Genomic DNA, 27711 nt, shown 5'->3' with positions numbered 1-27711 from the left:
CTTGGCAACGGCAACAAATCACAATGTTAGAGGAATGTAATGCAATTTTGTTTGTTTTCAAAGTTGTGCGCAAATGGATTTTTTTTTCCTTTTGTTCCCTTTTTAGGTCATGGACATGTTCAATAAATAGATTGTGGAACCACGGTACTGTATAAACTTCCTTTATACATGCAGTCCATAAAATTATTTTTCTTTCTTACTGAATAATTTACCCTGTTATGTATATATACAAATAGATAATTTTTGTCTCAATATAATCTATCCAACATGAATCCACTATCTTCCCCTTTTTATGGTCAGTGTACAAACACAGGAAGTGTCTATTCTTATAAAGCGCCATCCAACTCTCTTTTTGTTATCCATGGTGAGAGCGCGGACGTAAGACTGAGTAGTTCGGCACTGGGAATTCCAGTACCTCTTGTCTATGCCCCTACAGCCTTCTTTTGCATAACCCTTCGTGCTGCACTTGGTCTCATAAAAATATTGCTTCAGTTGGCCTTTGGGCACTGGGACTTTTTCCAGGACTGTAACCGTTGCTCCGGACATGTCTACTGCAGTCTTTTTTTCAGCTGCTGTCACCCACTCACTAGTACTGTCACACACGCTCAGCTCCCCACGGCGAGCAGGGTCAGAATGGCGCCGGACCCTCATGGACATGTTTGCGGCATCCAAGTAGTTTTTATACTCCTCGAGCAGGAAAAGCAGAGGAGGCTCCAAAGGCACTTGACTGCTTAGCATCACCCGTGATGAGTACAAGTCTGCATCCTTATTTTCCTTGCTGGGTTGAATGACCTGCTGCTCATCCAGGAGCTCCTCAATGACATGTTCAAAAGTGTCTGCCAAAGATGTTAATCCTCTGGTGGCATCATTGGGCCCACTGAGGGTCTCCAGATTTCCCTGTGTCCGAAGACCAGGATAAGCCAAGCTGCCTTGTCCTCTGATACTAACTTCCTTCATGGGGGCAGCTTTCATGCAACTCAAGTATGAAATAACCATAGTAAGGAAAAGGATGGTCATCACTCTTTTCACTTGGTGGAACTGTTCAAGAGAAGAAAAGAAATGGAAAAGAAATTGAAAACAAATATATTTTTCTTTTTTTAAAAAAGCATAAGCTACAAAGATACATATACATATGTTTACTTTTCACAATTGTTGGAAAAAGCTAGACATTTATTCATCTCTCTATGATCTGATACCTTCAAGAGGGATTGGGATTGCACCAGAGGTGGGTTTCAGCAGGTTCTGACCAGTTCTGGAGAACCGGTAGTGGAAATTTTGAGTAGTTCAGAGAACCGGTAAATACCACCTCTGACTGGCCCTGCTGCCATCTATTCTCTGCCTCCCGAGTCCCAGCTAATTGGAAGGAAATGGGGATTTTGCAGTAACCTTCCCCTGGAGTGGGGTGGGAAAGGAGATTTTACAGTACCCTTCCCCTGCCACGCCTACCAAGCCATGATCACCAAGCCATCCCACACCCACCAAGCCATGATCACCAAGCCATGCCACACCCACCAAGCCACACCCACAGAACCAGTAGTAAAAAATTTTGAAACCCACCACTGGATTGCACCTCCCAGAATTCCAACTCAGAACAGAATGCTCATTGGCAAAATTTCCATGAGTTGCAATCAAACACATTAGGAGGTCATCACATTGGGGAAGATACATAATAAATCCATCCAGTATTGGAACATGGATAACACAATCTGAAGTTTTATACAGGATCTGGGTCCCATAGGACTACATTAGCATGGAGGATGCTCAGGGATTTATAGTACTAGGAATTAATATTTGGTCAGAGGTTGGAAACTCTGGATTGACACAGATAATAGAACTACGGCCTGATTTAGAAACTATATTGCCTCATGATTTGTTTAACAATGGTATGTTGAATAAATCAGAGTTATTTGGATTCACTCAACATACTTAAGACATAAGCCATAGTTCACAAACCACAAAGACAGGATCCAAAACCAAACAAATTGCATTGTGGCTTCTTGCAGTGTTTGAAATCCGCCCAAGTACTACTCTCTTCTAACTCACTGTACAACAGTGTTTCCCTGTTTTATTTTTTTTTTATATCATATATCAAATGCTATCGTTTAAAATAGCTGTCTACAGCAGATGCTCTTGATTGGAGTATCCTGTTAGGAACAAGTTAAAAATGTTTGCCTAGAAGTCCCAAGGCCTTTGTGGAGAAAATGTCACACTTTAGGCATGATAATTAATTATTCTCTATTTGTATGACAAGTGTTAACAGTATGTTTGGAAAGGTTACCAAGCATCTGTGATACGCTTGCAGTAATTGGAAAAAAATCAAAAAATTATTGTCTTTTGCAGGAAAATCTCAGTTTGGAGTTTGAAATTATATGCACTAACTCTGCAAAAATAAAAGCAATATTATGTCATTTTAAATGGAAAAATATATTATAAATAGATGACCCAATAATCTATAGTACACCTGGTATGCAAACAAACAAAAACATTGAAGGACATTAGCTGCATATAGAGTCTACCTGTAAGTCAATCAGATTCTAGAAAATTTTCAAGCATTATCTTCAGACAAGACCTTATTTTTTACAATGACCACTTTTACACAAATAATAAAAGAAAGTAGATAGTGTCATTATAAGTCAAACATTCTGTTAACCAACTCTGCATTTTAGTAATTTATTGGAATTTAATAAAGTTGCACCTCTACAAATTTTGGAGGGCAAGTTCCATCGTACAGGTTTTCATCTCCCTTAACCCATGGCATAAAAACTATTAACAGATTCCCTTTAGGAGTTTTGCATAAACTAAGTTTATACTGGGTGAGAAAACAGCCCTGCAGATACAGTATGCCCGGGTAGAACTCAGTCTAAAATGTAAATAAACCACAGCCTGTATAAACCATGATTTGCATTACAGATCAGGCCATTTAGACTTGTTCAGACAACTGTACCTGAAATAAATCAAGATTTATAATGAATCTTACTGTTTGTTGTTCATGGAATTACAGTGCAGTGACACAATGTTTTTTTGTTATTATTTTTTTAAAATATTTATCATTCTTTGTTTAAATTTTCCCTTTCTAATTATAGAATACTCAAATTGGCTAAAAATCTCTAGTTATATACCAAAGTTAAGATACCTCTGGTCAGATTGCATGTTCCAGGGTATTCTGATACCACTTTTATATTATAGAAAGTTAAGCACAACTCCTTTCTACTAATTTGAATGCATGCTTACTATTCTGAACAGTTGTTTACAGATTCAAAGTAAATATTTCACAAGAAGAGTCCTCCATTCCTCTGCTTGCAACAAAATACCTTATGCCACCAGACTTGAAATTCTGGGTTTAGAAAACTTAGAACTACGCTGCCTGTGGTATGACCTAAGCGTAGCTCATAAAATCATCTGCTACAATGTCCTACCTGTCAGCTTCAACCACAACAATACACAAGCACACAATAGATACAAACTTAAGGTAAACCGCTTCAAACTCGATTACAGAAAATACGACTTCAGCAACAGAGTGGTCAATGCCTGGAATGCACTACCTGACTCTATGGTTTCATCCCAAAACCCCAAAAATTTTAACCTAAGATTGGCTACTATTGACCTCACCCCATTCCTAAGAGGTCTGTAAGGGGCATGCATAAGAGCACCAGCGTGCCTACCATCCCTGTCCTAATGTTTCCTCTATTTGTATCTATTTTATGTATCCAATCCATGCTTATACTTATTACTTAATACGTTCTTGACAAATAAAATAAATAAAAAATAAAAATAAATAAAATAAATGGATATTACAAATGCAGATGTTTGGGTACTCTTTCAGTCAATACTTTGTAACACTTCTTTTAGCAGAAATAATGACTTCCATTATTTTTTTATAGTCGTCCATGATATTTTTACTTTTGGAATTTTTCTCTACTGTTCCTTACAAAACAATTCTAGCTCAGAAATATTCTTAGATCTCATTATATGCATTGAATGCCCCCAGATGATTTTCAAGTCTATAAACTATGAAGGCTATTCCAAAACCTTTTTCATTTTTTCTATAAGTACTTCAAGATGGATTTTGTTGAGATAGCTAACCTCTTTCTAGGTTTCATTTTTTCATTGATTATGGAACAGTTGGAAAATCAAGAAAAATCACTGGTAGAATTACCCCCAACTAAAAACACTCACAAAACAGAACCTACACATTACTGTAAGCAATTGCCTGAAAACTTTACCTGATACTGGAGCAGGTATCCATAGGACCACACAATAGCGTTGCTTATACAATGATCTGCATGGGAGAGTTGTTAGAAAGAAACCTCACCACAAAAAAAAAAACATTCTCTAAATTGTGCAAAAGAAAAGCACAAGAAACCTGAAATATTTGGGATCAAAAATGAAACAAAAATTAAACTGTTGGGCCACAACTCCATAAGATACATCTGGGGAAACAAGGCCGAAGAACTAAAGAATGCCAACCATTAAGCACAGGGGATGGCTGTATTATGCTTTGGGGTTGTGTGGCAACCAATTCTTCCTCTGATGAGTTTAGCAAATAAAGGTGGACATAAAATCCAGAATAAATATAAAAAGACTCTTATCTGATTACAGAAAACACTTGGAAGCTATTAATTCTCCCCAAAAGATATTATAGAATTCTCACTGGAAAAGGTTTACAAACTTTGATACCTGCCATATCCACTGGTTTGTTATTTTGATGAACAACAGCACACAGGGCTCAGCTACACAGCGTAGGAGGGTACATGTAGATAAAAATACATTTAATATTTTCTGAAGACCTGTCCTCCCAACAGAGCTTTGTTCTCATAAATAGCCTACTACCAAAGTAAGCAGAAGCCAGTCCAGCATGGTCCAGCATGAAAGCATGTTTGGTCTGGAAAAATGGAAGATCTCCCATCTGGACAACCCATGGTGCATTAAAGAGAAGACAGGGTGAAAAGTGATGACCTGCTCCAGTTGGCCTAGAAGTGAGGGCTACATCAGTGTTGTGTTTAACCTTGGGGGGGGGGCGTGGGGGCATGGCCAGGATGGGCGTTGCCAGGATGGGTGTGGCCAGCTCAACATCATTTGTGTCGGGAGTGCCTGCCAGGGCCTCCTGCAGTGCCCTGCCAGTGAAAACGGAGCTCGGGAGGGCCACATGCATCCCTCCCGAGCTCTGTTTTCACTGGCAGTGGCACCACAGGCCGGTCTTTTGTTGTTTCCAGGGCAGCCCCACGGGCCAGATCGGTCTGCAGGCCTTGAGTTTGACACCCCTGGCTTAGAAGATCAGCTATCTGGTTTATGGGTTCAATGTCTGTTCTACAATATTGTTATAGCTGATGAACCGAATGGAGCCCTGGCTGCCCCAGAGTAGTTGGTTCATTGTTAACCCTGAAATTGGCTTGCCCATTCCCAGTTTAATACATTGAAAGGATTCAGTTCTTCTACTACTATAGCCTGTGCAGTGGGGAATTCTTGTTCCTGATTTTCGTTCTTGGGGGAAACCCTAAATTTTACTTCCTCTCTTCACTCCATTTAGGATATAATTTAGTATAGATCTGGCTTCAACATAATCATTTATTCCTCTTCTCCTATCGTTTTGGATATGCAGAGCTTTATGTACACTGATTTGATGGAAGAATCAGTAAAGTGATTTCTTAGATGTTAGCTTTTCTACAATACTTATTCAATGTCTGCATTTTGGCTGCAAGGTCTGGATGACCACTATTTGAGAATTAAGTGGAATAAACAGTTCAACATTTTACTATCTACTAGTGGTTGTTAGGCCAACTAATCAATAATCTTTGGAAAAATTATGCAGAAATACCCAAGTGTACTCATTGTGAAAAACACATCTCACACATACCAAAATCATTTTCTTGAATTCCACCAAGAACATTTATGGAGCACCTGCAAAGATCCAGGGAATTACTACACAGTAGTTATGACAGAGGAATTCTTTGCACCCATCTAGTGGTGGTCTGGGTGATAGGCTGAGAGTTATTTGGGAAAACACACCCACAAAATATAGATAGATAGATAGATAGATAGATAGATAGATAGATAGATAGATAGATATAGATATAGATATAGATATAGATATAGATATAGATATAGATATAGATATAGTCAAATTTTAAGGACAATTTAAGGACAATTGCCAACCGTTGTCTTTACAGTGAATAGAATAGAATAACAGAGTTGGAAGGGACCCTGGAGGTCTTCTGGTCCAACCCCCTGCTTAGGCAGGAAACCCTACACCACTTCAGACAAATGGTTATCCAACATCTTCTTAAAAACTTCCAGTGTTGGAGCATTCACAACTTCTGGAGGCAAGTTGTTCCACTGATTAATTGTTCTAACTATCAGGAAATTTCTCCTTAGTTCTAAGTTGCTTCTCGCCTTGATTAGTTTCCACCTATTGCTTCTTGTTCTGCCCTTAGGTGCTTTGGAGAATAGCTTCACTCCCTCTTGTTTGTGGTGGCCCTTGAGATATTGGAACACTGCTATCATGTCTCCCCTAGTTCTTCTTTTCATTAAACTAGACATACCCAGTTCCTGCAACCATTCTTCATATATTTTAGACTAGTGTGAAACATCTGTGTGAGCATGGCCCCATTCCTGATACATATTAATTTATTATAAATTACATTATTTATTTATTATAAATTACATTATTTATTTATTTATTTATGTCTCCCATCATAAGCAAATGATTTGGAGTGGCGTATTAAAGACCTGTTATCTTGATAGACAGCTTGGTCTATCTCTATGATAAGCAGCTTGGTCTATCTCCATGTGATTTTCAGCACTGGAATGGGAAGAAAGCATGGCACAGGTTGTGTTTATTTACATGTTCAGTGAAACTCTACCGCCACCCTGCCTAGCATCTCAGTGAACTCTTTCACAAGAAAGTACTGACCTAACCCATGCATAACATCAAACATCTCATCAACCAAATAGACAATGAAGGGCATGGTTGAATCAATTAATATATGGAAGGCACATTCTGTGACTTGGCAGCTTGGTAGTGAGCTTTAACAGAAAAAGAAGAGTTGAAATGGACCTTGGAGGTCTTCTAGTCCAACCAGCTGCTCAAACAGGAAACCGTATAACATTTCAGACAAATGGTTGTCCAATCTCCCCTTAAAAACCTCCAGGGTTGGAGCACCCACAACTTCTGGAGGCAAGTTGTTCCACTGATTAATTGTTCTGTTAGGAAATTTCCCCTTAGTTTTAGGTTGGTTTTCTCCTTGATTAATTTCAATTCATTGCTTCTTGCTCTGCCTTCAAGTTCTTTAAGAATAGGTTGACTGCCCCCCTTCCCTTCTTTTTATTAGAGCACCTTATACTTTTCAGCCACTCTACACCTTCACCTCATTTCCTTGGAAAAATAACTGCAGAGTGTAATACCACTAACTCAGTAGGAATTGACTTTTTGATTTCATATTTGATAGCTTGACTAGGATAATATGATTTATCAAAATATACAGAATGCAAATGGTCCTTTTCCTGACACTGAATTCGCTGAGTTTCTCAGCTAACTGAACTTAGGAAAAAAATGAACTTAAGTAAACTGTAAACATCATCTCTTTGAATTTTATTTACAGATCTTGGACGTTCCTAAACTTGTATTGCATGTCTCTGTCCCCGTTCATTCCCCAAGCAAAGAGACAAACAAGTACATATACTGCACGCTTCTATAATATTTTTAAAATGATGCCAGAATTTCAAATGATTCCAAATTTTCAGATGAAGATAAAACACGAGGGATCATCAGAATAAACAACAATATGTTGCCCAATTATTTGGAGAATTCCAGTTGCTTATGTCAGTAATGCATCTCAGACTTCTAAAAGATCATTTAAACTTTTCATAAAATTAATTTGAATTGATCCAATATGGCAGTGTCCAATGCCAGATATTGGCATGTGGATTCAATAAATGTGTGGCAACATAGCAAGTGAGCAAATGGAGAATGGTAAAGTACATTTTCCCCCACCCCAATACCTTCTTCACCACCCACCAACCACCTGGATTCCCATCTTGCCCTCTATTTAATGAATTTTCATAGCAGATAATTGGCATTGGGAGACTGCAGAATGAATTCTGGAGTTAGTTCATTATCAGCAGTGGCACACACTTCTGAATAAAGAGGGCAGAGAAATATTCCTTCAGAGAATAGCTGGAAAACAAAAATGCTGAGCACAAAGTAGGGGTCTCAGTTAGAACTTCAGACCTTTGAATTATTTATTTTTATCCCTTGCAGTTATCAACTACGAGCGATTTGAAATCCAAGAAGTATATTGTTTTTAAAATATTTTTTAATATGTTAAAGGTCTTCTTCCCAAAGTAGTTTTGAATATAGTTAGTCAAACAAAAAGAAATACCTTTTAAAGCCGATTTGAATTTTATTAGGAGTCATTAATAGAACTCCAGAAAAAAAGGGTTCCACATTATATAGGGTGTCTGACTTGGCTGTTTTCTCTGGTAATGAGGGAGCATGTTGAATGTTCATGCGTTCTTGGGACCTGCATGAAAACACTGATTAAAATTGCCATATCTACTGCTGAGTTGCTGACTAATCATCTGGCATTGTGAAAAATGGGAGGGTTCTTCAGACAGCATGGGGAACAGCTAATGCTCCAGCTTGGTTACAAAAATATGACCTAAATATTTGTGTTGTAGAATGGATGCTGTATTCTGTTGAATGTCCGATTGAAGTATTGTCTTAGGAACAGGCAATTAAAGATATAGGACATTTCTTGTCCTGAAACAATGAATATAAAGCACACTACTGTTTAATTCCATGTAATCAAGAAGTGCATGCAATTAGGATTAATTTTGTTCTCATCTAGTCTACCCATGTGTTTTAGCCCCCACTGTAACAGTCCACACTTTGTCTAAAGTGCTTCAGGAACACTTTAAGAACAAGTGTGTTACTATGTGTGAGATCATATTATTCATCTGGTGAAGTAGGTTGGGCTGTTGCCAAGGGAGATTTCTTCCATAGATACCCAAGACCTCATGCCTTTCTATACTATTGCCAGCACTTAGGTCTGTCATTCCTTACATGCAAGAACATAGTTATCTGCAAGTATCTTCATGTTGCAAAGACAGGCATTAACAACATTTGTAAATACTTAATATTTGTTTTGCTGGAGTGAGAACATACTATGTTTCAACAGGCTCTTGCACTATTTTGCCTATGCTATCAATTAGGGACCCCACTTTCTGCTCCCCCCTCGTGTTTTTATCACATACTATTGTAAGTCAAGCATGACATACATAATGGCTGTCAGATGTTTAATACCCATTCATCTTGTTTTGCAAATATTTATTATTTTGCACTTTACTAATTGTGTTAAGAAGCTTGGTGGGGGGAGGGAGGCAACATAAGGAGAATGCATTTAAACAACTCTCAAATCCTTATACCATATTATACCAGAGAAGAATGTCAAAGGGGTTTTTTTAGCAAAAAAGAACAGGCAGTACAGGATGGCTACGCAGAACTTAAATCAGTTAGCAGTACACATTTTAATACTATCATGTTGGATTAAGTAACATAACAGTATTCAGACCATTTCTTTGCGTATTACTTATTCTATCGATCCCATATTTTTTCTCTTAATGGAGTGGACAAGGCAGTTGCCTTTACTCCATGTAAGCAATAAATGAAAGCACCCTAAAATTAATAATAATATCCTGATACATTATGACATGCAAGATTCTTGGGAAGAACTTGATGCGGATGGAGAACTGAAGCTGTGATTTCACCTTTTTGTGTGTACAATAGTACCAGTAATCAAACTAAAGACTGATGACAATAAAAACAATGAAACTAAGACCAGCTCAGTTGCCTAGCTATCTGTTATCTCTCCCTCTTTCTTCAAACAGAGGCAAACGTTCATCTAATAAATATTACTTCTGAGTTCTATAACACAGAACTAGAACCCCTTAGACTATAATGGAAGATGCAGCGATAGTTCTGAATAAGGTGTCTGCTGTTAATGCTTAACAAGCAATGCAATCAATAGTTTATTATTATTTTAAGTAGTAGCATTTTTCTTTAACATCCAGCTTGTGGTCAAGGCACCAGCCTGGGGAAACATGAGTTCTAGTCCCACCTTAGGCACAAAGCCAGCGAAGTAAACTCCCTTTCTCTTGGCTTTAGGAAGGTGGTGGTAATGGCAAACCACTTCCAAAAAACCCGACCAAGAAAACTGCAAGGACTTGCCCAGACAGTTACCAGGAATCAATGCTGACCTGAAGGGATGGGGGAGGGGGAGTTTTTGAGATGCATTTATATTTAAGTATAAGTATGGTCGGAGTATCCTAATATAGATGGCAATAATGTGCTGGTAAATATTAAGAGCTGACTCTGCCAGCTTTTTTGCTGCCCCCAAACTAGCTATGGAAGAGCTCCCCAGGCAACTAGGCATAATGGCTTAACTCTACTTTCAACAGGCTTTAAAAATTCCAGAAAATATACTATTGGCTGTTTCAAGCCAGTGAGATCTGGCTGCAGCATACCGATGCGGATTTATCTCTACAGGTTCATTTGGAATCAACTATAAACATCGACACTGATTGACTGGCCAGCAGTTTGAAAGAAGTCTGGGTTAAGGGGCAAATGTTTGGTGCTTGCTTGCCTGTTGACCTTTATTGAAGATCTTGGATGTTGCCACAGAGGAAGGCATTCACTATCACTGCTTCTCTAGCCAGGCTGAAATCCCGACAACTGTATGAATTATTCTTTGCTCTGACATAGGAATATGGGCTTGTGTTTGTCAAACAGCAGCCCCTCACCCATCAATTTCCCATAGCAAGCTGAAGATACTTTCAGAAACAGATGGCAGTCTGATGATCTAAGAAAAGGAAATGTTTTAAAAAAATCTATCAAGCATGTCAAAACCCTTGGGCATATGTAAAGTTTAGTTTGAGAATTTCAGCTCCTGAATGTTAAATGTATAATCCAAATCATGCAGTAGGGTTAGTAGTAGTTTTATTCATTATGCACCATATTCCAAACCTTAATATGCATATTCTATGCACCAAACCTACAGTATTTTTGTTTTAAATTCACTATATGTATATAATGGGTATGCAAATTCCAAATATGATAACATTCATTATGGTCTTCCTTCCCTCATTTAAAAATTCTTGGAGGAAAAGCAAACGATCCACACCAATGCTGGATTATAGCCATTTGTGCTGATTGGCATGATTGCAATTTCATTCATTTTTATAGTTGAGAAGGGTGAGACCAATATCAGGCCTCAGGCCTGTGCTCCCTTTTAAAAAATCCATTCCCCTCCAGGTCAAATGTATTTTTCAGCCTTGTCTGTCAACTATGTTTTTTAAAATATTTAAGTTCAAAGATGAGGAAGGAAGCATTTGTCAATAACATTAATAAAACACTAAAACATCCAAGACTACATTGACTGCGTCACATAACAGAAAGGTTTAGGGCTATCATTTGGATATGCCTTCCCTATTTTTATTAATAAAAATTGACCAAGGAATATAGAAGAAGGACCTGCTGCTTAAGGTATGTCCAGAATAGTTTAGATTAAACTGTAGGCTGAGAACCCGAATTTACTGAAACAATAATTTCTTACAAAATGTTCCTATATATGGTTTGGTTCATCTATCAAGTGATTGGGAGCAATTTAATTTGCAAAGGATACTAGATTTGTGTGGCATAAATCCCAATGAGTTCTAGATGGCAACAAAGTGATACAAGAAATACTAAATGTGTCCCTGAAACAGTTGCGGGTAACCCTAGGATTACTAGAGCTGCAAACATCAGAATGATCATCATGCCAAATTCATTCAAAACACATTTCTATATTTCTTTCCTGCTACCTAGTGGCCTAGTTTTGCAGCCCACAGTAGATCTGGTAGGCCTATCTAAATGTGGAGATTGTGTACTCCAGATGGGGAATATATTGGGAAGGAGCTATATAAAATATAGCTTAGCCATAATTTATTTTAAAAAATCAGATGACTGCTAGTGGGAAGAAAAGAGATACAGAAAATTAACTCCTGCTGCCATCTAGAAGTCATCTGGATTTTTATAGTAGGATCCAGCAATTCTAGTTTTAAAAAGATTGCGTAAATAGCTTTTTTATAGCCTGAAACACCTGAAATTTACACATAAAGGGATCTTCTCCATCACTATATTAATATATTTTTCTCCAATCCATTAGTGGGTATCCTTTGCCCTGCCCTTTATGACCCTATTCTTTCTCCTCACATTTTTAATGCAGGAAATTCTAATGAAAACAATTGGTAAATTCTTCCTGATGTGATATGCCAATAGGAAAAACAATCACCAATCATTCCCCTATGGGAGAAGTCAGTACTTAAAAAGACACAAGGAAGTGCCCAAAGAGGGCACCCTTCCCCCCCCAAAAAAAAGAAATAGCGATTTTAAGTGAAAATTGAGATGCTGCATAATTTTATCTCCTCAGAGATTTCATATTATATATCATGCAAAGACAAATATACATGATGCACTATTATTTCTTATTTGTGTTTCTCAAGCAAATAGTGAAAGATTAAAAAAATTAAAAATTAAAAAATTGTCCTAAGATCCGTATATAAAATATCACTGAGCTAACATGCAACTCAAAATATTTGTAAAGCTATTTATTATGTTTAATAGGCAAAATATTTAATTTTAATGAAGCCTTCCGTGAATTTACCATAGTAGGTACTATTGACTTTAATGAAGCAGTTCTGAGTTTTATCTCTAGAGGGATGGTTAGTAAACTTGCCATATGCAAAAGAAAGAAGGATTACTGAGACTTTAATAACACAGGAAAAATGTAGTTGAAATTTCACATTGTAAATTATTAATTGTGCAGGATATTGGTCTTGTTGGCGTCTGTTAACTTTAAGCTGAAATGAAAAACTGTATTTATTTTTGAGCATTTAACCAAAAATCTGAGATTCTGCCATTATGTTATCTTGATGTATTTTGTGAAACTTTGATACTACCTTTGTTTTTGTAGCTATGATTATGTAGCTATGAAGTAAATATTATTGAGCCAACAAGCTTTATTTCCAAGATTATGTATTAGTTATTTTATAACTAATGAAAGCAACCAAATTCAATAGAGCTCATTTTTGAGAAGTTATATGATAACATATAACTCTAATATTTCTAAAGCATAAAGAAAATAAAATTAGTAATCCATGCTATATGCTACATGGAGGGAAGCATGCACTAGGCAACCCAAGGCTCTGTTTTAGGCTGAGTATTCTTCAAGATCTTCATCAATGATTTGGATGAGGGAATAAATGGGGAATTCATCAAATTTGCAGATGACACCAAAGCCAATACAGTTCAAGGCTCCATTAACAGAGGGATAGAATCAAGATCACGTGAAGTGTTAATACCACTTTATAATGTCTTGGTAAGGCCACACTTGGAATACTGCATCCAGTTTTGGTCACCACAATGTAAAAAAGATGTTGAGACTCTAGAAAGAGTGCAGAGGAGAGCAACAAAGATGATTAGGGGACTGGAGGCTAAAAACATATAAAGAAGGGTTGCTGGAATTGGGTATGTCTAGTTTAATGAAAAGAAGGACTAGGGGTGACATGATAGCAGTGTTCCAGAGGTGGGTTTCAGCAGGTTCTGACCAGTTCTGGAGAACCGGTAGCGGAAATTTTGAGTAGTTCGGAGAACCGGTAGTAAAAATTCTGACTGGCCCCACCCCCATCTATTCTCTGCCTCCCAAGTCCCGGCTGATTGGGAGGAAATGGGGATTTTGCAGTAATCTTCCCCTAGAGTGGGCTGGAAATGGAGATTTTACAGTATCCTTCCCCTGCGATGTCCACCAAGCCATGCCCATCAAGCCATGCCATGCCCACCAAGCCACACCCACAGAACCGGTAGTAAATTTTTTTGAAACCCATCACTGCAGTGTTCCAATATCTCAAGGGTTGCCACAAAGAAGAGGGAGTGAAGCTATTCTCCAAAGCATCTGAGGGCAGGACAAGAAGCAATGGATGGAAACTAATCAAGGGGAGAAGCAACCTAGAACTAAGAAGAAATTTCCTGACAGTTAGAACAATTAATCAGTGGAACAATTTGCCTCCAGAAGTTGTGAATGCTCCAATACTGGAAGTTTTAAAGAAGATGTTGGACAGCCATTTGTCTGAAGTGGTATAAGGCTTTCTGCCTGAGCAGAGGTTTGGAGTAGAAGACCTCCAAGGACCCTTCCAACACTGTTATTCCATTCTATTCTATATTAAAGTTATATTTTTTTAAAAAAAAAATATCAAAAGGAAATGGCAATCTGATGCACACTGATTATTTCTGAGAAACAAAGAATAATATCCAAATATGTTTATCGATAGATAAATCACTGTATCAGCAGGGGGAATAAGTTTAGAAAACTAGAATTTTATTTTTTGTGCCTCTGCAGGCATGATTTCATTGCCTCATTTCCTACTTTTTTTATACCTTTTCATAGGTGTGTAAACAGATATTGAAATGGATTGCAGGTTAGCACATGATTTGCAAGAACTGAATCTACGAAGAGCGAGAAGGATTAGAGTCAGATGCATGTGCCACTGGCTGTTCAGCACACACAAGTTATCCTTGAGGATACATATTCACCCAACTGTATAATTATTTTTTTAATTACTGAAAACACCCCATACACGCACCCTAACCACATACTAATGACTTTAAGTGCTCCTAAAATAGTGATGTTAGAAGTACTCCCCTTGTTTGCCTGTTTAGTGGTTTATAATTTGCCCAGATAACACAGCGAGCCAACTACATTATAGTACAACAGATAATGGCAATCAGTATTAAATACAGTGATTGAGACTTCAAAACAAACAAGAGATTATGTGGAAACCAAGCTATAAAGTTGCAACATGAAAAACTATTTTGTTCTGTTTAAGAATGTAATAGCTTTTGCATCACTCATGAAACTATTTGAACATTAGATAAGACATTGATTTAATCACTCTGTTGGCCAATAGTTCATGAAGGTAGAGATGATCCAATATTCATGTAGAAATGGAATGCCCGTTCTTTATCTTTCTCCATATTCTAGATTTTTTCCCCCTTTGATATTCTGAGAATTTTTTTTTTAAAAAAATTGCCATCTATCCTTGAGGTAGGAAACACTATTTTGCATCACAGAAAGAACATTTTAATTCTGCATTGTGTTACCATAATGGCAAACTATGTGAAACAACTACAAGAAGTAAACGTGTATAAAGTATATTCCAACAAATATTCTACTTCTCATATTAGGTCTAATGTAAACCTAGCGTTATGATAGTTCGAGAGTTTCTTCATCTTCGGTAGTTTAATCTACATTAAGGTTATCAGATTTGGACTGTAAAAATCTGGTTGATCAATAGATGTCAGCAAAATGATTCAGAAAATTGTGTCTTCTGCCATCCAGTGTTCATTCAGATTTTTGCAGTTTAGGCCTAAATCACCTACAGTATGTGAATCTTTTTAAAAAATTGCTGTGAAATAAGTTCCATAATTTAACAATGAAAAGTGTAAAGTGTTTCTGGATCAAATATTTTTACAGAGGAAGAAAACATTCTTCTGATGACTTTCTTCATTTTATGCAGAAATGTATTCACTTTCATCATGTCCTCTATTATTCATTTCAAACCACTATGTAACCTTGATTGATAGAGAAGTTCCTTCTGTTGCATCACTATTTGTAAGTCATTGCTCACTTTCAGACCATTGTTTCTACAGCCTGCACTAGATCCAGTGGTGGATTTCTACTAGTTTGCCCCCGTTCAGGCGGACTGGTACTGGCAACGGTGGAAGGCTCTGTCCACCCACCCAGATGTCATCACAGACGCTCTGCGAATGTGAAGGTTCTGCGCATGTGCAGAAGCGCTGCCCACGAGCAAAGCTCACATGCACACATTAGCAAAGGTAAGTGAAAACCACTACTGACTAGATCCCAATGTGTTTCATCCTAGAAATATAGTTAGGGAGGGACTTCAGGTTCCCATGCTCAGGGGCAGGAACTTTCAGACCATCCCAGACAAATGGCTGCCCAATTCCTGTTTGAAATCTCTTTCGTTTGTTTTATTTTATTATTTTAAATGTCATGGCTTCTGCCTACGTCAAATTCTATAAACTGTAATTTGAAAAGAATGCTGAGATTTTTTTATTAGAAATCTTTGAACCTTCTCAGAATTACATATTTCTGGAGAGGATAGGGAGAGGGTTAAACCAGTGTGCACCTTGAGTTATAGAATAGAATAGAATAGCAGAGTTGGAAGGGACCTTGGAGGTCTTCTAGTCCAATCCCCTGCTTAGGCAGGAAACCCTACATCACTTCAGACAAATGGTTATCCAACATCTTCTTAAAAACTTCCAGTGTTGGAGCATTCACAACTTCTGTGAATTTTTTGTTAAATATCTTGAAAGTGATCTACACTGATTCAAACTTTGTGGTAGGTATCTTCCAATACACAACGCCTCTAATCAGTGTTATTTGAAGTACGTCACACTCAAGATCGGTTGGCAGAAATACAATATCTTCCTCGTTGTGACAGACTTTTTCTACGCCAATTTCAGTATAAATTGTTGTCTGAAATACCTTAATTCAGGCCTGGACCTAATTTCAGGATGAAATTAGATGAAATATGGGTTAGTTTAACTGATGTCATTTGAACAGTGCCTAAGTAACCTAGAAGACTTTTGAGAGCTCTCATACCTTCATGGTGATGAAAATGCTGTTTAGTAATTATAAGCAATCGTTAAACAGATTATGCAAACAATGGGATCTAATTGAGCTTCATTTTGTTTTTAAACATATACCACCCACTTTATCATATTTTTTCTGAGTCAAATTCAGTGTGCTTGTTCTAACATATAAATCCCTTCACAGTTCAGGACCTGCCTGTCTACAGGAAAAACTCTCCTTTTATATTACTAATTGGCAATTTCACTCATCTATTGACCATCCTTTGAAAGACCTACTAAGGAAGAAAGTTTAGCTGGAACATAGTCAGGCTAGGACCTTCTCTGCAGTGGCCCTAGTGCTGTGAATTTTCCTCCCCATTGTCTTAACCTCTTGGTTTACTTTTTAAGTTATCTGAAAACCTGATTTTAGAACCTGACATTTCCTTACTGAAGCTCATTTATGCTTATATAAATGCTACTTTTAATTGTGACGTGATTGCTTTTTATCATTTATTGATAGGTGTATTTGTTTTCATTAGCATATTATTGTTTCATGTAAACTGGCTTTGCCAGGAGCATGTGAGTATATATTTAAAACATAAATAAATGAATTAATGTTTATTATAAAACATAGATGCATATAAAAGTTCTTTTCCTCAAAGGCCAAGATGGATTTGGGAGTAAGTAGTCCTGAAAAACATGGTCGCAAAATTCAAATGGCTCAGCAGTCAAAGTTAACCAGTGTTATTCAGTGAAGATGCAATAATTATATTAATTTTACCAAAATCTTATTTTCCTTTTTCTATAATGTTTTCATTAGTCTTAATTATCAACAATGAAAGATAGTTATATAGTCTATGCGTACCACTATTGAATTATGTTTCTTTAAAATAAAATACTTTTAGCAGAAACAAATTAAACCAGATGATGTCTTACTAGCCAATTCAGAAGTTTACAGCTTTTTTCTATGACGAACTATTATGAAAACATTTTGCTTTTGATTATGCTCAGTCTGTAGCTAAACCTGGACACCAATAGTCTTTATCAGATGCTGAAGAATCAGTAAGATGCATCATGAAAAATGTGATACACACTCTCTGAATTTTGAATTAATAATGGTTGACGATCATACTAAACTGAACAGGTCTTATATTTAGAGCCCATTTTTTAAAAGCTTAATAACATGTGGATTAAAAATACAAGTCAATGCTATGAAGACAGAAAAAGGCATTGAGCAACATATGGACAGATCCAAATTAAGCAGGTGAGATGTAGGTAAGTTCTAAATTGCTAGGATTTAAGAAGAAAAGATCCAGCCTTTCTACCATTTGTAAGGATTCCCTTCAATTACCGCTTTAGAGAGCTTCACAGAGATAGTTTAGTCCATCTCTATTCATGTCCTATTCCATGTCTCCTTTGTTTAGGTGTCATGTTGCTATGTAGCATAATGCCTTGCTGAAAAGCACAGCTCCATAGTTGCATAGTTTTAAATACCCTGCTCGTGTGCCTCCAGGTCCACCCATGTTCAATTTTTTTAACAAGTGGGAATGGGTGAGTAAAACCTAACTGGATCACTACTGGTTTTAGAATGTTATGGCCAATTTGACCAAAAAGAACCCAAAAAACCCTAAAGCTACATAAGTTATTAAGGAACTTCATGTGTTTCCCCGTTTCATATTTGGAGCAGTGAAAGTAGGGGAAAGATACTGGGCTAGATCTGGCCTCAGATGTAGCCTCTTTTTCTCAATTGCCATGCCAGATGCCAAAGCACATGATCTGAAGAAATATGAGTATGCGAATAGAAGGCCATCTAACATTCTGCTAAGATGGATTTTTCATGGCAACAAATTATATTCATTCTCTAGAAATATTGTGTCCTGTGCAAGCAACAAGTCAGGCAACCCTTCCTTTGCCACCATGACATTCATTGCCAACCATCCAAAGGGGCCTGCAGAAGTAATATTTGTAGCATTCTGTTAGTACATGCCTGAAAAGTCGTGTGCAGGAAAGAAGTGTTAGTAAGAAATGCAACATTCCAGGACACAGTTCTGATGGGGAACATCTGGTCAAATTTTTGATAGAAAAAAGAGTAATAGAACCAGGAGGATCTATGGCCACTCAGTTTTATTGTCTAAATATGCTACCTACCTTTGCTGAACTTCTGATGCTGCGTGGCCCTGGTTAAACTAGCAAAGAGTAGACAAGTCAATGTGCTGTTAGCCATAGCTGGTGGTTGGAATGGAAAAGTCTGAACTGGAAATGCCAGTTAGCACAGCTCCAATGAGCATTAGCAACAGCAAGCTTTGTTATTTTGCTTGTAACTATTTGTATTTGTTGGTGAAGGTGTCAATCATTTTTGAGCTAGCCATTCCACAATCTCTATGGTTTTTTTTTACTCCTCCTAGCCCAGCCTATTTACTCAATCAAGCTTGCGTTCTGGTTCTGAGCTGGGTGGCCTCAGGAAGAAAGTTAGAAGCAGAAGGCTAAAATCTCACCACAACATAAAAGGGCAATATGTATGACTTGCCATAATGAGCCATTTAGTTAACAGCTGGGTTCAAGGAGGCCTTCTTCTCAATCATTACACTGAAGCTCAGGCAGCAGGAAAATGTTTGTAACAAAAATAGTAGGCAAAGCTTATGCATCTTTGTAATGCTTTAATGAAAACTGTGCAGGCAGTCATGGCTGATTCCTGCCCTGACTAGTACATTTCGAACATTCACTGCTATCTCTGTTTAATTAGATGGTTTTGTTGCCACAATACCAGAATTGCCCTGAAAACCTTTGGCTGTGGGATACACTTGAAATGAATGGTTTTGTTCCCCAATTATGAATATTTACACGAACACATATGCACCGACTGTTATTTAAGTGAGTAACAAGTGTTCAAACATTGTAATTAATAACAGAACACAATGCACCAGTAGTATATAATCACCGGGTAGGAACTCTGCTGAAGGATTTACTACAACCTCTTCATGCCCCCCAAATGTATATAAATACACCCTGACAAAAATAATATAAAGTGATTTATACATTTATCAGATTTGTAACTGTATACACACACATGCATTTATATAAATTATTTATACAAAGCTAAATGGGGCTTTAGACTATGTTTTTCTTTCCACAGATAGGAAAGGATTTTGCCCTTTTGCTGGAGAAACTGAACCTTTCACTCTTAATTTATGTATTTTCAACTTTCCATTTTAAACCATCTGACACAAGGAAAAACCTGGTTTATTTCAGGCTTGTCTTTGATTTAGAGCAGGTTGTGGTCACTTCTGACATTCCTTCCATTAAAAGTAATAACTTGTTACTGGTACGAATCTTAGAAAGGTACTGTGTGACAAAAATTCAGCTAATATAAAAGGTAAAACTACTACTTCATAGCTTTTGAATTGAGAAATCTTATAACTTATTATGATCTCTCATCATCATGAAACACATAGTTATATTTTAAACACATCAACAGCAAGTGGAAAGAGAGTGAGGAAGGAAGGAAGGAAGGAAGGAAGGAAGGAAGGAAGGAAGGAAGGAAGGAAGGAAGGAAGGAAGAATAGAAGTTTCCTCTGCAAAAGTAATCTGGATTTGTATGAGGGTGATATCACCATATTTTCATTTTCTGCAGTATAAAATGTACATAAAATGTAGAATGTGCGTGAAATGATCTGATGGACTGAATGAAGAGCATCAAGAAAAAAGCATGCAAGTTATGTTCTTTTATGCAGGTTTCTCTCTAGCTATGTCATTTGGCAAACCTGCTTTGGCAGAAAATAGTAAGTATTTTCAAAGACCATATATCAGATATCTGTAACAAATGTTTAGTGAACAAATTAATGACACTGGCCATAAATATTTATTTTTCCTCAAAATGTAAATATGTAAGTGTCTTTATGCTGAAGTCTTTAAGAAAACTACATTGGGTGGAACAATCAGTATTTTAAAATACCATAAATCAGTTTTCTCGTCTAAACTTGCACACAGTAAATCAATGACACTGGCCATAAATGTTTTTCCACATTGAATGTAAATACAGGAACCCTTTATTATTCACTAAATCACTTCTGCAACAATCCATGCAGGACGGCAAAGCCCAATTTATTTTAATTTCCTCTAACATAATTGGCATTTCCTGTAGGCACTATAGGAGATGCGGAAAACTGATTGAGATCCACCTTAAATATACCCAATCTGGACTGCAAAAATCCAAATGAGCACTAGATGACAGGAAAGAGATACACCAAAGAAGTTTTTATCTGGCTAGAATAATACAGATAGTTCTTGACTTACAACAGTTCATTTAGTGACCGTTTGAAGTTGCAAGGGCACTGAAAAAAGTGATTTATGACCATTTTTCACAGTTATGACCATTGCAGCATCTCCATGGTCATGTGATTTATATTCAGACGCTCGACAACTGACTCACATTTATGATGGTTGCAGCTTCCTTGGGACATGTGATCATCATTTGCAACCTTCTGACGAGCAAAGTCAATAGGGAAACCAGATTCACTTAACAATCGTGCTACTAATTTAACAACCGCAGTGATTCAGTTAACACTGAGCCCTCTGGAGGGCTCGGGACAGAGGTTGCTCTTCTGTTCTGGTCCTGTTAGATCTCTCAGTGGCTTTTGATACCATCGACCATGGTATCATGCTGCACCGGCTGGAAGAGTTGGGGGTGGGAGGCACCGTATTGCGTTTCTCCTCCTTTCTCTCTGACCGGTCGCAGTTTGTGTTGGCAGGGGGGCAGAGGTCGACCTCGAGGCCTCTCATCTGTGGAGTGCCGCAGGGATCGGTCCTCTCGCCCCTTCTTTTCAACATTTATGTGAAGCCGCTGGGCGAGATCATCCGTGGCTTCGGGGTGAGATACCACCAGTACGTTGATGACACCCAGCTGTACATCTCCACCCCAGGCCAACCCAACGATGCCCTTGAAGTGATATCTCAGTGCCTGGAGGCTGTGCAGATCTGGATGGGGAGGAACAGGCTCAAGCTCAACCCTTCCAAGACTGAGTGGCTGTGGCTCCTGGCATCCCGATATAGTCAGTTTGACTCCATCACTGACTATTGGGGGCGAGTCTTTGGCCCGCACAGAAGGGGCTCGCAATCTGGGAGTCCTCCTGGATATGCAGCTGTCCTTGGAGGAACATCTGACAGCTGTAACCAGGGGGACCTTTCATCAGGTTCGCCTGATTCGCCAGTTGCAGCCCTTTCTTGATCGGGATTCCCTGTGCATAGTCACTCATGCCCTCATCACCTCTCGCCTTGACTACTGCAACGCTCTCTACATGGGGCTCCCCTTGAAGGGCACTTGGAGGCTCCAGCTGGTCCAGAACGCAGCAGCGCGGGTAGTGACGGGAGCAGCATGGCGCTCCCATGTAACACCGCTCCTGTGCGAGCTGCACTGGCTCCCGGTGGTCTTCTGGGTGCGCTTCAATGTGTTGGTTATCACCTTTAAAGCGCTCCATGGCATAGGGCTAGCTATCTTCGAGACCACCTGATGCTACCGACGACCTCCCATCGACCCGTGCGCTCCCACAGAGAGGGCCTCCTCAGGGTGCCATCAGCCAAACAATGTAGGCTGGTGACCCCAGGGGGAGAGCCTTCTCTGTGGGGGCACCTACCCTCTGGAATCAGTTGCCCCCAGAGATAAGGAGAATCCAAGACCTCAGTGCCTTCCACCGTGCCCTTAAAACCCACTTTTTCCAGCAAGCCGGGCTGGCTTAAGAAGAAATTTTTAAATTTTTTAAATGTTTTAATTGGTGTGTGATTTTTAAATTTTTGGGCCAAATTTATATATATTTTAATTGTTCTTAATATTTGTAGTTCATGTTCTTAATTCTGGCTGTGCACCGCCCTGAGTCCTTAGGGATAAGGGCGGTATATAAATGGAAAAATAAATAAATAAATAAATAAATAAATGTGGCAACAAAAGTTGTAAAAATGGGGCAAAACTCACTTAACAAATTTCTTACTTAGTCACATAAATTTTGGGCTCAATTGTGGTCATAGCTTGAGGACTACCTGTATTGAAAGGCTACCACATAGAGAGTTCATTTTTCTGCTTTACGTGTTCACTGCAAAATTCATCAGCTAGTTTTCCTGAAGCATTATTTAAGTTAATGCATGGCAACAAAACAGACATTCCTATTCTTTCAGCGTTATCAATCTCATCTGGAAACTTCAAAGATGAATTTAAACATTATTCCCAGGACTTCCTCTCTCTTTTCCTTTGACAGTGTCCTCTGAAAGGTATATGCTACCATTAAGGCAACCAGGGACAACACAGCACTGGAATTAGTGGCAGAGAAGAAATTTGTAAGTTGCAATAACCGCTTTTTGATGTTGCAAGCCTTGGAATGAAATGCTCCCTTCTCTGCAACTCTTCAATAGACAAGAAGTCATTGGGAGGACTCTGTCTGTCCTGCCAAAATCTAGATAACTTCTAGATAGCAGCAAATAAATACAAACAGCTTTTTGGTATTGTCTGGATTTTTACAACCACATAACATAGGACTAGAAGTCCTAGGCCAGTGATGGTAAACCTTTTCAGTACCTAGTGCCCAAATTGGAACGTGTGTGCATGTGCATGCACCACAGCGCCGAAAACCCAAAGTTCAGCTGGCCGGCGCACATACCCCTGTGTTTTGGCCATTTTCACGCTATTTTGGGGCCATTTTCAGGCTGCTTTCAGGCTGTTTTTTTGGGCTGTTTTCCGGCTGTTTTTTGGGCCATTTTCAGGCCGTTTTTGAGGCCATTTTCCGGCGCTCTGGTGTCCTTGAAGACCAGCTGGCCAGTGCCGGAAATCAGAAGAGCAGCTGGTGTATAGCGCATGTGCCCACAGAGAGGGCTCTGCGTGCCACCTCTGGCACGTGTGCCATAGGTTCACCATCATGGTCCTAGGCGAAAGGTAGATAATTTGTCAAATCAAGGCCATCTTTCTCTAGTATTTGTTACTTGAGGGCCCAACCAGATGTCTTGCATATACTTGCAAGCAAGAGATGGAAACAGACACTTGTTTCTTTGCAGCTGGTATGGGAGGCAGGCAGGCTATTCTCAACTTGGGTGATAAACCTGCTTTCCATGAATTTATCTAATTTTCTTGTAAAGCCATCCAAGATAGGGTCCATTACCATAGTTGAGTATTCATAAAGAATATATGAAGTAGTACATTTCATTTCTCTTATATCTCCTTTCAATTCCATTGGATGGCTTCTGATCCTACTGTATTGAGAGACAAGTGAAAGTTCCTTACTATTTTATTCATGCCATACATGAATTTATATATCTCAGTTATGTTCCTCTTTTCTTATAAGGGAGGTTTTCAAGGTCCCTGATAATTTTCACTGTAATTTTTCCAGTTCTATTATATTTTCCCAAGTACATATTGTAGTTGTGGACATATGGGTTTTTTATGACAGCATTTCAGTATTGGCAGGTTTATTTTCATTTTTTTTCTCAATGGTACCTAGGATGGAATATCCTTTTTTTTCATAACTATTGTATCTGAATCATTCAGCTAACCATAATGAGCCCAATGTATTTTTGTCCTGTTTAGTTACAGAAAGTGTTAGTTTTACTCACTATTGTATTTGGGGGTTGTTGTTTTTTTTGCCCCAATGTGTATCACTTTAAATGTACTTAAACTGAACTTCATTTGCATTTCCTTGATCATTCTTCCAATTTAAAGAGTCTTTTTTGTGTCCCTCCCCGCAATAGTTTTCACCACTTTGAGGAATTTGATATCATCTGCAGACTTAGGCAGCTGAAAATCAAGATAATTTATGAACAAATTAAAAAGCATCAGTTTTTAGAAATATCCTTGAAGGAAGCAAGTTGTTGTTCTTTATTCCAATTCTTTGCTTTCTGCTTTTTAAAAAACTAGTTAGCGATTCATAAAAAAACTGTTCCTCTTATCCCATAACCTCAAGAACTTTTCATGAGGCACTTTGTGGAAGTACTTTTAAAGTCCCAGTATACAGTGTTGACAGGGTCATCTCTATCCAATGTACTTGCTGATATTGTTAAAGAAAAACTCCAGAAGGTTGGTAAAGGCAGGATTTATCATTGTAAAATCCACACATATATTTCTCTATATGCTAAGTATTTCTTTTTGTACAATTGTACCCACAATTTCCCCCCAAAGAGATGTTAAACTGAGTACCCTATACCCTCCTAGATTTCCTCTAGATTCACTTTTTAAAAATGGTATCATGTTGGTTACCTTCCATCCAGTGATGGGATTCAGCCAGTTCGCACCACTTCGGGAGAACCGGTCTGAGCAGTTTGGCAAACTGGTTTTGGAAGAAATCATTAGGGCAGAGAACTGGTTGTTAAATTACTTGAATCCCACCACTGCTTCCATCCCTTTGGCACTGAACCTGATATGAAGAGCAAGTTCCTAGTTTTACATCTGAAGTCTTAAGTTGAGCTGAGTGGATGACATCAGGAACTATTGATGTATTCTGTCAAGATGTTCTAGAATATTGTTGCTTATTATCTGAGTCTCTGAGAAAGTCAACTTGGCCTCAGCTATATCTTCTCGAAGAAAGATGGGTGTAAATAATTCAGTCAATTCCTGAGCAATCTTCATATCCTCCTTGACAATCACTTTCATTCTTTTTTTCATTCAAGCCAGATGCTTCCTGGCTGTCTTTTGTTTCAAATATAAATATTTAAATAATTTCTTATTGTCTCCCTTTTATTGCCACAGACATTTAAATTTGATGATGATGATGATTTCTTGTTACTTTTTCTGTCGAAATTTCTGCTACTTTTTGTTCTCACTGGAACTTTCATCATTTTCACAACTGCCTTGACATTGCTAGAAAGTCATGCTGGTCTGTTCTTAGGCTTGGTTATTTCTTTCTTATATTGTGGACATTTTGCCCGAGTCTCAATTATTATGGACTGAAGCATCATGGAGAAATATCTCTTTATTGCCTTTTCTTTTCAGTCTTTTTTTTTTCACTGAAATCCTCATTTTTGAGAAGTTTGTTTTTTGTAGTCACATTTTTTAAAATCTTGCACTAGATCACAGTGACTATCTAGGATTAAATCTTGGATCACCTGTCTTCTGGTCATTCCAAGGCCAATTGTTTTGAAACACTGTCATCAGTATCTCAAAAACTGAATCCTTTGAGGGTAACTGACCCTCCCCCCCCACACACACACATTACAATTTGTTTTCCTTTCTATACCTCAAGATCACCATCATATTTTTTTTTTATCAGGTAGGTTATAGGCTTTGATCTAATTTACATTTCTGATCAGATATTGCTTTCCTATCATGAAGGGCTCCTGTCTTCCAATATTTTCTAGTGTAGTAACTTACACCCAGTGGTGGAATTCAATTTTTTTTACTACCAGTTCTGTGGGTGTGGCTTGGTGGGCATGGTGTGGCTTGATGAGTGTGGCAGGGGAAGGATACTGCAAAATCCCCATTCCCTCCCCACTCTGGTTCTCTGGTTCTCCGAACTACTCAAAATTTCTGCTACCGTTTCTCCAGAACCTGTCAGAACCTGTTGAATAGCACCCATGCTTACACCTCTTTGATATGTGGTACAATACCTTCCCCCTCCCTGTCTTTTCTATGGAGTTTGAATGCAGGAATGTCTATCTCACTGATTCCTTTTACTCCACCAAGTTTCTGTTACACCAACTATATGTTTGTTCATAAGTAATGACTCTAATTGCACTTGGGTTTGTTACTATAAATGTTACCAGAGAAAAATCTATATGTGATGTCTTATTTCTTGTTGTTTGCATGAAACATTCTGCATGGCATTTTAAAAAAATGGCACGCTTATTAATCCATTTCTAATACTGGCCCTAATCCTGACAATGTTTTCTGAAATATTTATACCTTTCCAAATCAGATCCTAGTCACCCCACCCCAAGGATCAGTTTAAAGCTATTTTGCTATCTTTTTCAATGTATGAAATGTATCAGCAGCCTGCTTCAACTCTGGTTCAGTTGGAGTCTGTTTCTTGGGTAGAGATTCAGTTGGATCCAAGTCTAACTCCACTTTTTCTTCTGACACTATTGTCTTATCCATACATTGAGACTACTGAACTATATCTGTCTAGGTAGCAGTAGTGAAATGTAAAATTTGTTACTACTGGTTCTGTGGGCATTGTTGGTGGGGAGGTAATGTGCCTGGGTGGGCATGGCCAACTCTTTTTTTTTACTTTTTTAAAGCATTTTTTAATAACCTATTCGGGCAAATAGGTTGTAAAAAAATGCTTTTAAAAGGTAAAAAAAGGCTCTGACGATCACAGCTGTGGCGCACGATCGTCAGAACCTTTTTTTTTACCTTTTAAAAGCAGGAAGTAACGACACACGGGTGGGTGGGGGAAACCTCGTGCCACCATCACTACCGGTTCTCCGAACCACCTGCCACAATCGCTACCGGATCGCCCAATCCAGTCCGAACCGGGAGCATTTCACCCCTGCTATGTAGTCATGTACATAGAACAGGCCAATGTCCTTTTCTAGAGTGCTATCTTAATGGTTCTGGATTTCAATCTATTAACTAGCAGCCTATATTGGCTTCTAGGTATGGCCAGCTACATTTCCACTGTTGTGGCTCCAAGATATAACACAATGATTGTTTCATCTCCAGCACAATATTTTATAGGAGTTAATGTCTGCAACCTTTCCACCATGCAGGCAAGCCATTATAAAGTCTATAGTGTTGGCTAACCTTTTTGCCATCGCGTGCCAAAATAGGGGGGAGCGGGGTGTGTGTGTCAAGCACACACATGTCCACACCCATAATTCAATGCGCCCTGCCCCCTGTGTATGCATGCGCGACACCCCTGTGCGACCCCGCTTTTGGCACACAATGTCACGGTGGGCCCAGTAGGCCCATTTTTTGCCCTCCCCAGGCTCCAGAGGCTTTCTAGGAGCTTGGGAAGGGTGAAAACAGCCTTCACCACTCCCCTGGAGGCCAGAAAGGCCCATTTCCCGACTTCCAGTGGGCCCAAAGGCCCAAAAATCAGCTGGCCAGCGCAGGCATG

At 38.5% G+C, this 27711-nt stretch overlaps 1 protein-coding gene across 2 annotated transcripts in view; it reads right to left on the bottom strand.

Moving 5' to 3' along the window:
• Positions 1–276: 276 nt before the first annotated feature.
• BDNF (brain derived neurotrophic factor) overlaps positions 277–27711 on the bottom strand; it is a 50572-nt gene continuing 23137 nt past the window's right edge. The window contains exons 1-2 of one of the 2 annotated variants that reach the window (XM_070957535.1): positions 9302–9319; positions 277–1038 (exon numbers count right to left, since the gene is read on the bottom strand). In XM_070957535.1, coding sequence (XP_070813636.1) covers positions 277–1017 — 741 coding nt within the window. In that variant the 5' untranslated portion in view covers positions 1018–1038; positions 9302–9319. Of the gene's footprint in view, positions 1039–9301; positions 9320–27711 lie in introns of those variants that run through there. The other variant, XM_070957534.1, reaches the window with a different exon arrangement.

This window comes from Pituophis catenifer, unplaced genomic scaffold (genome assembly GCF_029215685.1).
Source record: "Pituophis catenifer annectens isolate HBS135680 unplaced genomic scaffold, rPitCat1.0.hap2 SCAF_1, whole genome shotgun sequence".
Classification (NCBI taxonomy): domain Eukaryota; kingdom Metazoa; phylum Chordata; class Lepidosauria; order Squamata; family Colubridae; genus Pituophis; species Pituophis catenifer.
Note: the sequence above shows the minus strand (reverse complement) of the source record. Positions and strands in the feature narration are given on the sequence as shown.